The sequence below is a fragment of the Oncorhynchus keta genome, chromosome 14, assembly GCF_023373465.1.
Source record: "Oncorhynchus keta strain PuntledgeMale-10-30-2019 chromosome 14, Oket_V2, whole genome shotgun sequence".
NCBI classification, from domain to species: Eukaryota; Metazoa; Chordata; class Actinopteri; order Salmoniformes; family Salmonidae; genus Oncorhynchus; species Oncorhynchus keta.
Window position 1 is genome coordinate 45,365,190 of NC_068434.1, and position 10,603 is coordinate 45,375,792.

The 10,603-nt window shown below is 42.7% G+C and overlaps 1 protein-coding gene across 1 annotated transcript; it reads right to left on the bottom strand.

Moving 5' to 3' along the window:
- Nucleotides 1-300: 300 nt before the first annotated feature.
- Nucleotides 301-10,278, bottom strand: noxa1 (NADPH oxidase activator 1). Its single transcript, XM_035786235.2, has 16 exons — nt 10,017-10,278; nt 9,268-9,448; nt 9,087-9,169; nt 8,729-8,837; nt 6,780-6,917; nt 6,422-6,529; nt 6,188-6,247; nt 5,707-5,744; nt 5,106-5,244; nt 4,080-4,151; nt 3,543-3,630; nt 3,216-3,328; nt 1,995-2,155; nt 1,730-1,835; nt 1,396-1,519; nt 301-1,275 (listed from the first exon to the last, which is right to left on the bottom strand). Exons 2-16 carry the CDS (start codon nt 9,439-9,441, stop codon nt 1,130-1,132), a joined length of 1,659 nt encoding a protein of 552 aa, XP_035642128.2. The 5' UTR covers nt 9,442-9,448; nt 10,017-10,278; the 3' UTR covers nt 301-1,129.
- Nucleotides 10,279-10,603: the final 325 nt, after the last annotated feature.

A 10,603-nucleotide genomic window follows, 5' to 3' on the forward strand; every position in this document is an offset into this window, starting at 1 on the left:
AATACAGATAGCCTAATATTATGGCCATGTGCCGAATCTTTGGTAATTTAAACTATTTCTTAAGTTATTTTTGCGCATCTGATATTGCCTATAGGGCGCAACATTTCAGGGACCATGGCTGGCAAGGAAGCTGAGTCACATAAGCCTAAAATAACATTGAGGGACTGTGGTTGGGTTTGGGACAAGTTCTTGCAGTAGCAGGTGGGAGTCAGCGGTGCAGGTGGAGTGCGATATGAAAAACTGCAGATTAAGAAATCGGTCCGCTCAGACCTCTACTGTGCACCATGACAGTGGAGCCTGTAATGTTAGAGCTGTTTATTACTGTGTCAGTGTGAAAAGCAGGGAATTAGCTAGGGAAACTGATAGATCAATAAAGTTACATTGCCATACTGACTAATAAAAACTCACATTGCACTGAAAAAACATTAGAATATCAATTCTCAATCATTTGGCGGATGGTTTCATCATTTGATTCAGGTCTAGTGTGATCATTCAGGTCTAGTGTGATCAAAAATCATAGCTAACATTAGCCAACCTTTTGCCAGCTCTCTCTTTCTAACGGTACATCAAGTTGTGAAAGCTTGACAAGTTCATTTACTTCTGTTGAAACAGAACAAAACGAAGGCTAAAAAACATTTCCATACAAACAACTGCTGTTAGATAGTAATAATAGCCACCACATATCGCTATCTGATAGATAGCTAGATGCTAGAACTGACCTGGCTGTGGTAGCTACAGTACTAGCTAGCGTAGCTAATTCATTCACCTCAGTAGCTAACGTTACATGTCAGTTACAATACTAGCTCAGCACTGCGAATAAACACTAGTTGCCTTGTCAGTTACATCAGTCGCCTAAAGAGTAGCCAATTTTTACAACTCTGTGAAAAAGCGCAACACATACACACTGAACTATGCTCAACTCTTGCGTGCCGGTCCAGCCAGCCTTCCAGAAGCTTTGCCTTCAGACAGCCTGTCAGCCTGCTCTGTGGTATCCAAGCGGTCCTAAATCCAGCTGGCTGAACACTCCAAACAGCCTACCCGACCACTCGGAGGCATGGTCCTAAAGCACACCTTTGCCTCTTTTTGTATCACATTGCAATGATACAACTGGGGGGGCAAAAATGCCATTTCAGAATGTGGGGGGGACATGACCCCCCCCGTCCCCAGTGAAAGTTGCACCCCTGGTTGTGGGGGTCTCTGCTTCCCGGTAGGCAAAACAGCTGGGGAAGATGCCAATGTAACCAGCACAGTGTCCCTCCAGCCACTCTTCGTTGACTGGTAGACAGATGTGGGAAAGAGGGGGGGGGGGATAGAGTCATTTGTCAGAACAGGAGGTTACGTACTTACTGTGCACTTAAAAAGCACAAGACTTCATAATTTCTCATTCTCCATTACCTTCACTGAGAATGTCAATAGAGTCTCCCTCACTGAACTCCAAGTCCTCTGGGCCCTCTGCTGCATAGTCATACAGTGCCACCATCTGGTAGAGAATGGTACGGTTGTCCAGGCGGTCCTCAGTCTGACACAGGGAGAGCAGAGAAACATATTTTTTACTCAGAAATTAGCTACACAATACATTGATGAATTTAAATTAAAAATGGCCCTGTGCTACATACAGTATATTGTACTATTGATTATTCCAGAGGGATACACTATAGGTCTTTGTCCAAAATGGCACCCTATTCCCTATATGCTGCAATACCTTTTGCCTGAGCCCTGTGGATCTCACCTGGCACCACAGTGTGGTTCTGCCTGCCTCTGCCACCTCCAGCAGGGCCCTGAGCCCCTCCTCCCCATCCAGAGGCTTCAGCACCTGGGAGCCATGCTGCCTGTGTCTGAGGGGAGAGGAGATAAGGATAGGAAGAGGAGGAGGAGAGGGAATGGGAGAAAGGAAGAGAGGGAGTAAAGTGGACACACATGAGGGCGGGTGGTTATATTTTTAGTGCGATAGCAGCACTGAAATGACAGAAATGGGTTGGCAGGTCTGCAGTTACCTGAGGCGCAAGTATGAGGCTGGCTGCCCCAATTTGTGTGCAATTCTCTCCTGTAGGTCATCATACGGCGTGCCTAAAGGGACACTCAGAGCCACGGTGTATCTGTAATGCACCTTTACCACCACAGACCCAGCCTCTGCTCCCTGGGGTGAAGTGGGATCCTGTGAGAAAACATGTAAATGATATGGCATGGGAAGTATCTGCACAAAAAAAACTAAAACAAATCCTGCAAAAAGCACTTTCTACATGATTGTATAGGAAACAAACATGAGTGAATGATCATAAGGAAGCTTTCAGAAAAAATGTATCTCCTGACAGTATAACTGGATTGGCAGCTTTTGCCTGGACAGAGATGGGGAAGTCTAGTCTAGTGTAGAACACTCTCCCTGAAACCTCTCTTTCCCCTAGCCAGCCAGTCAGGCATCATCTTGGAAAGTATAGCAGCCTTCACACGAGAGAAGTCCATTACATTTTGGCACAGGCATCAGGGAGATTTTAAGAGGTAATTTCTTCTTATGAAAAAAAATTCAGGTCACTGACATGCTAAGGCACAAAATAACATATTTTTTTATCTGACATCTCCCTCCCATAGGTATTCTCTGGACTTAATCAGGGCACATCATCAGCATTCTATTCATTACACCACTACAACACTTTATGAGTGATAAAATTATTTTCTATTTATACACAACTCAGAATAATGTATATGTAAACCCAGCTGGAAGGAAGTATAGTATAACATCGTTTGTGGGTGTCAAGTGATTACTCCTGTACACCTGCACATTGAATAAGGTGCTGGCACTGACCTGTATATACTTGCATTCTCATATTTCTTTAACTCACATTGTAGTTGCTGTGCGTTTTTTAAAAATATATATATTTCTGTAATTATCTATATTATTATCATCATCACTGCTTTGTTGGGAAATAGCTTTCAAGGTAAGAATTCCCCTGTACTGTTTCATAACTCTTGTTTCCTGTGCACATGGAAAATAAACTTTGAAACCTTGACCCTTCTTTGAATCATGCTGATACACATTCTGTGAGATATCCTACAGTCCAACTTGAGGACAGATCGACTAAATATTTTCACCTGCTATCTTTAGAGGAATAAATGACATGATCATAATCTTCATTTTATCTTTAAATGTATTATTTCGCTGGTGATTAACAGCTACAAACTCAGATACAAACACTGATTAAGTCAGGCCCTTTACTCACCAGTTCAGTGGGGCTGTCTACTGTGGATGTGTACTTGCGTAGCGGGGTGGAACTGATTGGTGGGTGGGTGGCAGAGGCATAGGATGGTGGTGGTGTCTGTCTAACTGGGCTCTCTGCAGATTAATTACAGTACAACATTAAAACACTCAGTGAAGAGGCTTTCAAAATGATCAAATTTATACCGGTAGTACTGTACATGGGCATGCCAGAATGACGACTGTTATAATTAAATAAACAACAAAAGGTGCTTTAGTTTAGATGGATTCTGGCCTGGCTCCATCCCCTTGTCCTGTCCTCTGCTAGAGGGGTTAAATGAGTTGAGCCTACCCTGAGGAGATGCTATGGGGCTGGGCTGGTTCTGTGGGCGAGTGGGCGGCCTGAGGCCCGGTGGGAGGGGGATCCCACTGGGAATACTCTGTGGAGGACACATCAGAACAGGGTAGTCAAGGTAACAGATCTCTCTCTGTGCTTTCCATTACAGCAGTGAACTATCCAGAGAGGCTGGGCTAATAATTGCTATTCCTTTTATGACACCGCTCTCCCTCATCGTTAAAATCCAAGGGAATTCAACAAGCCTGTCTGTCCTCTACATCTAGAAGTGTTAAGCACGTGCAACTTCAGTACATTGTGATACAGCAACTTCTTCCCTGACACATCACTTTTCCCCCACTAAGTCCTGGGGGGGTACAGTGGAGATAAAGCTCTGTTCAGCATTCCTCTAAAATTGAAAGTTGAGAGATTAAATAGCGCAAATTTAAAATAAAAAAAATGTAAATGAAGCTGCTCCTAAATAGTAGTGGCACATTTAGTTCACCTCTATAACAGACATTGTCTTTGTAAAATAATAGAAACAGAAAATCTTACTTTATTATTTCTCCTGCCTTTGGACTTCTTGATATCCACTGGGTCTAGCAGTGTCATGGGGACAAGTCCTTTCTAAAGGAAGAAAGAAATTCAAAATGAAAGATGAGTGGTAACCAAATATCAAAAGGTATAGATACACAATCATACAGAAAGAAGACAGGCCATAATAAAAGGAGTAGGTGCACTGGCGTAGTGGAAACCCCCGCCAGTCCCCATTGTCCAATTTATTTGTTAATTTTTTATAAATATTTTTTTTCATTTCCACACGTAGCAAGCGAAGTGTTTGTGTTGTCCAGTCTAGATGGTAGTAGGTGAGGCAGACAGACAATATAGTTGTCATGCATTTACAAGTATCATAAAAGTTAAATGAATCAGGGTGGAGTGAGTGCGTTGTTCAAGATGGATAAACAAAAGGCAAGAAAGACCAAGTTGTGCACAAAAACGCTGTAAAAAAAATCAATCTTGTGCCAAATTACTGAGGATAAGCATCATCAAAGCTACCATCTCGTCCTCGTATTACGAAACACCATCGCAGGTGTAAGCTAGTTGACCTAGTTATGCAGCAGCTAGCACAAGCAGCCTCCCATTCCCAACAGAGCCCCTGCTGCCCTTGCCCGGCAATGAGTGGCCTTGCTCCTCCTCTTCTTCCTCCCCTCAAGAATAGTGACAGTTCCTCTGGTGATAGTCCCTCCTTCTCCTCCTCCTCTCCCAGAAAACCAAGCGGATGACTGCCAAAGACCCAGCGGCGCTCATGACAGCAACCTCCATTCTGTGAACACTGGTAAGCCTACGAGTGATGGAACGGATAGCCCCGACAGCATGGAGTCCAAGTTCCAATGTGTAATATAAAGTGTCTATCAGTTAGATACTGTATACAGCTATAAATAGCCTACTAGCCTATCAATTGCCAGACAGCCTCGTCTGGAATGTGGAAGTATTGCATTGTTCTTATGCGCTTTGTAATTCAAGCATCATTGTTAGCTTCTACTATGGAGTAGCGACCACTAGTTTACAGGGGTCTTTCACCTGTCCATCGTGTATGACCGTGGCCAGTCCATCTCTTTCCATATCACTGAAGACAAACACCATGGCTCCCCCTGGCACCGTCAGCTGACCAGGGCCCCCGGATATGTAGGGGGTACGCAGACACATGTAGCGAGAATCCCTACGGGGAGGCAAATACACCATTAGAAGTAAAGGGTAAACATGCACACTTACCATGCTTTTCTCACTTGTAGTGCAGAGAGTGAAAACCCCCAAATGTTATTTTACCTTTATTTAACTAGGCAAGTCAGTTACGAACAAATTCTGATTTTCAATGACGGTGGGTTAACTGCCTGTTCAGGGGCAGAACGACAGATTTGTACCTTGTCAGCTCAGGGATTTGAACTTGTAACCTTTCGGTTACTAGTCCAATGCTCTAACCACTGCCGCCCCAAAAATAAACTCGCCCAATTTTACTTTTGGACACCATGTCACTCAATCCACCATATTAACACCATATTATCTTCTTTGGATTCAAATATCAGCTCTGAGCTTTTCCTATGATGTCCCTGCTCATTGTCCTGCTCCAATGACATTCATTTTGGGAACATAATTAAATATCAATGTGAATAATGTAACTTACTCCACTCTATCCACCTTGGGCTCGTAGTATCCAGGTTTCTGTTCAGAGGACAGAGTCACAGTCAGAGGGAGAAGCAGAAGGCATGGGCTTTGGGCTGTGTCCCAAATGGTAAACCTATTCCCTTTATAGTGCACTACTTGGGTGTGGGGTGGGGGGCAGAAAATAATAATAATGTGTACATTGCAAATTGACCACAACTAATCCCAAAAAGAGATTGTATTTGAAAACAACAATAATTTCATACCTTAATCACATTGAGACATACAGTATGTCTATTTTTTTTTATTTGGGGGAATACTTGGGAACAGATGTCCTAAAATAAAGTCAATTTCTGCTGAGCTACTTGTAATTTTACAGTAATTTTTTTTTACCCCCGCCATAAAAATGCCTGTTGCCGACCCCTGAAATGGTGTGCCATTTGGGATGCACACAAGGTTCTGTGTAATTCCAATGCTGTTCTAACAGCATTATTCAGCCTTACCTGAACCCTGAGAGGTTCAAATCCACCAAAGTCATCATTGGGAATCATAGAGGAAATGACCTGAAAGCACAGGAAAGGCCAATCTGTGATTAAATCTGATTTAATTCGCATGCACACACACACACACACACACACACACACACACACACACACACACACACACACACACACACACACACACACACACACACACACACACACACACAGACAGAGAGTGGTGTGGATTTACTGTACCTTTGGTTTGCCCAGGAAGTCTCTCTCTCCCAGCTGTTCTACGTCCTGTTTCCTGGGGCGGAACACCTGCCCCTCTGGCACCAGGAGGACAGGCAGCACCTCTCCCCTCTGGGGATGGACACACACGCACGCATGCACGCGCACACACAAAGAGTGAGAGAGAGTAACTCAGCACAAAGATAAATGTAGCCATGTAGAACAGGACACCACACACCATCATGCCAATGTCAAAAGACTATGTGGGGATATAGCCAGGACTTTTCCCTGCCCATGTGACTTGATCAGTGAGAAACAACCTCTGGTTCTTTGTGGGGATATTTCCGATGTCTTCAGTGAATGTTTCTGATCGTGTACTTACAGAGATCATGTCTAAAGCCACCTCCATGTTCCCTCCTCGCCCCCCTCTTCCTTTCTCCTGGGAGGCTGAGATCAGAATGTCCCGGGCTTTGTCCAACTGGTCCAGTCTAGAGTGGACAGCTGCTGCGTTATACAAGACCTGGACAACCATAGAGAGACTGTCACAACTGACACCTTATTCCTTATATAGTGCACTCGATTCCCTATCTTCTGCACTATGTTTAACCAGAGCCCTATGTGCACTGGTCAAAAGTAATGCAGTATAGGAATAGTGGGCCATAATAACAAAATCAAATCAAACTTTATTTGTCACAACACAACAAGCCCTTAAGTAAGCATTTCATGGTATGGTTGTATTCGGCACATGTGACAAATAAAGTTTGATTTGATCTTGTTGTACACTCTCCATCTGCTCACACAGACAAGTAATACTCGACAACAGCCCATGAGAAAGCTAAATTATGCTGCAATTGAAAACTTTGGTGACGCCTCATCTCTTCACAAAAATATATAGATTTGTCTGGGTGCTACAGACAATACGTAATTCAACTTGAATCAATAAAGGTCTCACAAATGTGGTTAATAAACCAAAAGCAATAAACACATTTGTTCAAGCTGATAGATTTGGGGAAATAAATTCCTATGCAAGTCCTATGTCAAGAATGCCTTCGCCTGACAGACAGACACATAGTCAGTAGCCCAGATTGAGACAAACACAGCCACAGGTGAACATGGGGTAGGAATGTGTAATATGTCTTATCTTTATTATGAGAGGTATTTAATATTGTGTAACCTCAGAACCCCTCCCCCCCTTCCTTCAATGAGGCTTTGTCAAAGATCCCTACCAGGTGGTGTATCTGGCTTCTGAACTGCACAATGGAAGTGTTGACATATTGGAACTGGGGATATTCTAACAGGTCACAATGACCAACATTTCTGCCCTTTTAGAGAATACATCCTTAATTCAAATATCACCCATTATATTGACACTATATACATTTGGTGTCATAGATCCATTTAGAATATTGTTTAATCATGACACTACTGGTACCTGGTGCACCATATAAGGTAAAAACTAACAGGTCACAATGACCAAAGATTTGTAAGTCTACACCTATAAGTTAAAGAGAATAGGGTGGCATTTGGGATGCAAACTTAATTCAAATATCTGACACCATTATATCTGACACTAAGTCCACCTATAGGATCACGGTGTTAGTATGATACAAGTCCACCTATAGGATCAAGGTGTCAGTATGATACAAGTCCACCTATAGGATCATGGTGTTAGTATGATACAAGTCCACCTATAGGATCAAGGTGTTAGTATGATACAAGTCCACCTATAGGATCACGGTGTTAGTATGATACAAGTCCACCTATAGGATCATGGTGTTAGTATGATACAAGTCCACCTATAGGATCACGGTGTTAGTATGATACAAGTCCACCTATAGGATCACGGTGTTAGTATGATACAAGTCCACCTATAGGATCACGGTGTTAGTATGATACAAGTCCACCTATAGGATCATGGTGTTATACAAGTCCATGATCACAAGATACAAGTCCACCTATAGGATCACGTTGTTATCACCTATAGGTGTGTAGTATGATGACAAGTCCACCTATAGGATCATGGTGTTAGTATGATACAAGTCCAAGTCCTATAGGATCATGGTGTTAGTATGATACAAGTCCACCTATAGGATCAAGATACAAGTCCACCTATAGGATCATGTTTAGTATGATACAAGTCCACCTGGGTCCTTCTGTAGCTCAGTTGGTAGAGCATGGCGCTTGTAACACCACCTATATGTAGAATGTATGCACACATGACTGTAAGTCGCTATGATAAAAGTCCAAATGGCATATATTATTATTATAGGATCACGGTGTTATTATGATACAAGTGTACGCTTTTAAGAGCATGGTGTAAGTCTGTTGTACCTGCCAACTGTAGAGCTTGTAGCGTAGCCCCAGCTGTTTGTAATCAATGACCATGTTCCCTCTCATGTGTTTCTGAGCCGAGGTACAGTCATTCAAAGCCTCCTCCAGCCTGCACACATACCCACACACACATGCACGCACCACACACATACCCACACACAGCAGCAAGGAGATCTCAGATATAATGGCTATCAGCTAAACGTCTCTTGTAATCCAAAGAATTAATAAACAGTAATTTGCCTTCATGGGTTAACCAATGTCTAAAAACTGTACAGACTCAACCTGTTGTTTACTTTAATAAAAGACAGAACATCAGTAGACTTAAGAGGAACTATAATGTTGTGCAGTGATCACTTACCTGCTAGCCATCATGAATGCTCCAGCTCTTTGGAAGAAGCCAACTGCAAGTCGCTCATCCTTTGCTATGGTCTGGTCTAGAGCCTTGGTAACACAGGGTGACAGATAAATATGACACACACACACACACGTGAACACCCATACACTCCAGATATTGATTAATCACTCTCCTCCAGACTGACCTGGATGGCAGGCTCCAGCTGCCCCAAGGCGAGGTGAGCTGAGGCAGTCAGAAACAGAGTCCGGGAGGTAGGTTCAGTGATCTGGTTGAGTTTAGACAGGGCTCCCTGCCAGTCTCTGGCATCCACTGCCTTTACCGCCTCATCCCACAACCGCAAAAACTCTGTGTACAACATCCTCCTTCTGTGGTATGAAGTTTTATATAAAGGACAAGTTATACCACAAAACATTTAGGACAAGTGGGAAGCAGAAGAATTGTGTACACTGCAATTTTAAAGAGAATCGGGTACATCCATTTTCACACTTTTAAATGTTTGATATAGAGCCATTGTAGTTTATATCTCCCCTGTTGTTTTTCAAAACCCACACTCCCTAATTAACCGATAACCTTGACAAGTGTAAGTGCAATGAAGAAAATAAAAAGATTACTCTGAGGATTTCATTTAGGCCTACAATGTAATAACTGGACGAACTGGTGTGGTAGCCTTTAAGAAGGGGGGGATAACGCAACAAATAAAATAATTTGCTGATCTTCATCATTAAACAAGAACAATCAGCTTTGTGCTCATACTCAGCAGATACAGCAGGGAGATTTTGATTGGGTGACTTTTAAAGAGTATGCCAGTCTTTCACATGTATTAATCAACCACATGCAAGCTAGAAGGACTTCCTTAAATAAATCTAGCCTTTAAATATGTATTTAAATCATTGTTAAATCATTATTAAATATATACAAAAAAATGTTACTTACAGGTTCTCCCTCTAACACTTAAAACATAAACAAGAAGAGAATCCTATGGTCAGTTATAGGTTCCTGGTAAAGTATTCCACCTGAGCACCTTGAGTCTCCCTCAGGATGGTAGGGAAAGCTGCATAATTTGGCGACAGCAGTGAGTGAGCCACAACCCTGCTCTACAAGGAAGTCAGTCGCATTCCCTGGGGTGGGGAGGTTGAGCAAGCAAACAAGGCACGGAATGCACCTGGGCTGTTTCTCAAATGGAATCCTATTCCCTAAATAGGGCACTACTCTTGACCAGGGTCCAAAGGGCAAAAGTCAAAAGTAGTATATTATATAGAGAATAGGGTGCCATTTGGGACATACTCCAGGAGACAGTGACAATAGCAAGTACACAATAGCTTCAATTACAAAGTTTTACTGATTCATAAAGGGCGAAACTACAGTTGAAGGCACACACCCACTGAGATTGACTTAGGTCATGGCTGATTCACACTTTTTATAACACACTCATTATGAAACTAGGACGCATTCACTTACATTCTGGTAATTCAAATTGACCTTTGAAACTTGGGACTTTAAATGGATGTTCAAGAAGAGGA